Source organism: Buceros rhinoceros, unplaced genomic scaffold, assembly GCF_000710305.1.
Source record: "Buceros rhinoceros silvestris isolate BGI_N320 unplaced genomic scaffold, ASM71030v1 scaffold2768, whole genome shotgun sequence".
Classification (NCBI taxonomy): domain Eukaryota; kingdom Metazoa; phylum Chordata; class Aves; order Bucerotiformes; family Bucerotidae; genus Buceros; species Buceros rhinoceros.
In genome coordinates this window covers 672-1104 of record NW_010424895.1, presented here as the reverse complement: position 1 = coordinate 1104, position 433 = coordinate 672, and the positions used below count along the sequence as shown (strand labels likewise).

The window sequence follows — 433 nt, the reverse complement described above, 5'->3', positions numbered from 1 at the left end:
CCTCCTCTCTGCTCTCCCTCTCTGCAGCCTGGGGCTGGTTCTGCCTCCATACAGCACCTACTACATCCAGGCCAACCTCAGCGACCAGATCCTGCAAGTGAAGTGTAAGTAGCCTCTGGCTGTCCCTGCCGCCCTCTTGCACTCCCGCTCACCCTCACGCCAGCCCGCGGCTGTTGGGGGGAGAAACGTGAAGGAAAACCTCGTGAAAAGTTACAGGGCTCACTGTAAGAAGCAAAAAAAAAAAAAGGAAAAATTAAGAGAGACATGAGTCGAGGTGAACACCCTGAGGGAAAGCGAGCTGCCTGCCTGGGGTGCCCCGGCGCACTAGGGTTTGGTCCTTAGGCTTTTCACCCCCAAACCCGAGCCCCAGGCTGCAGGCAGGCGCTGCCGGTGCGGGCGGGGGCTGCGCCGCTGCCCGCTCCGCCCCCCGGGG

General features: G+C 61.4%; 1 protein-coding gene across 1 annotated transcript in view; it reads left to right on the top strand.

Moving 5' to 3' along the window:
- Positions 1-104, top strand: part of CACNA2D2 (calcium channel, voltage-dependent, alpha 2/delta subunit 2) — a gene marked incomplete at its 3' end in the record, with an annotated part of 36781 nt that extends 36677 nt beyond the window's left edge. The window contains exon 20 of the mRNA XM_010140929.1: positions 28-104. Within this exon, the coding sequence (XP_010139231.1) occupies positions 28-104 (77 nt within the window). The remainder of the gene's footprint in view (positions 1-27) is intronic.
- Positions 105-433: the final 329 nt, after the last annotated feature.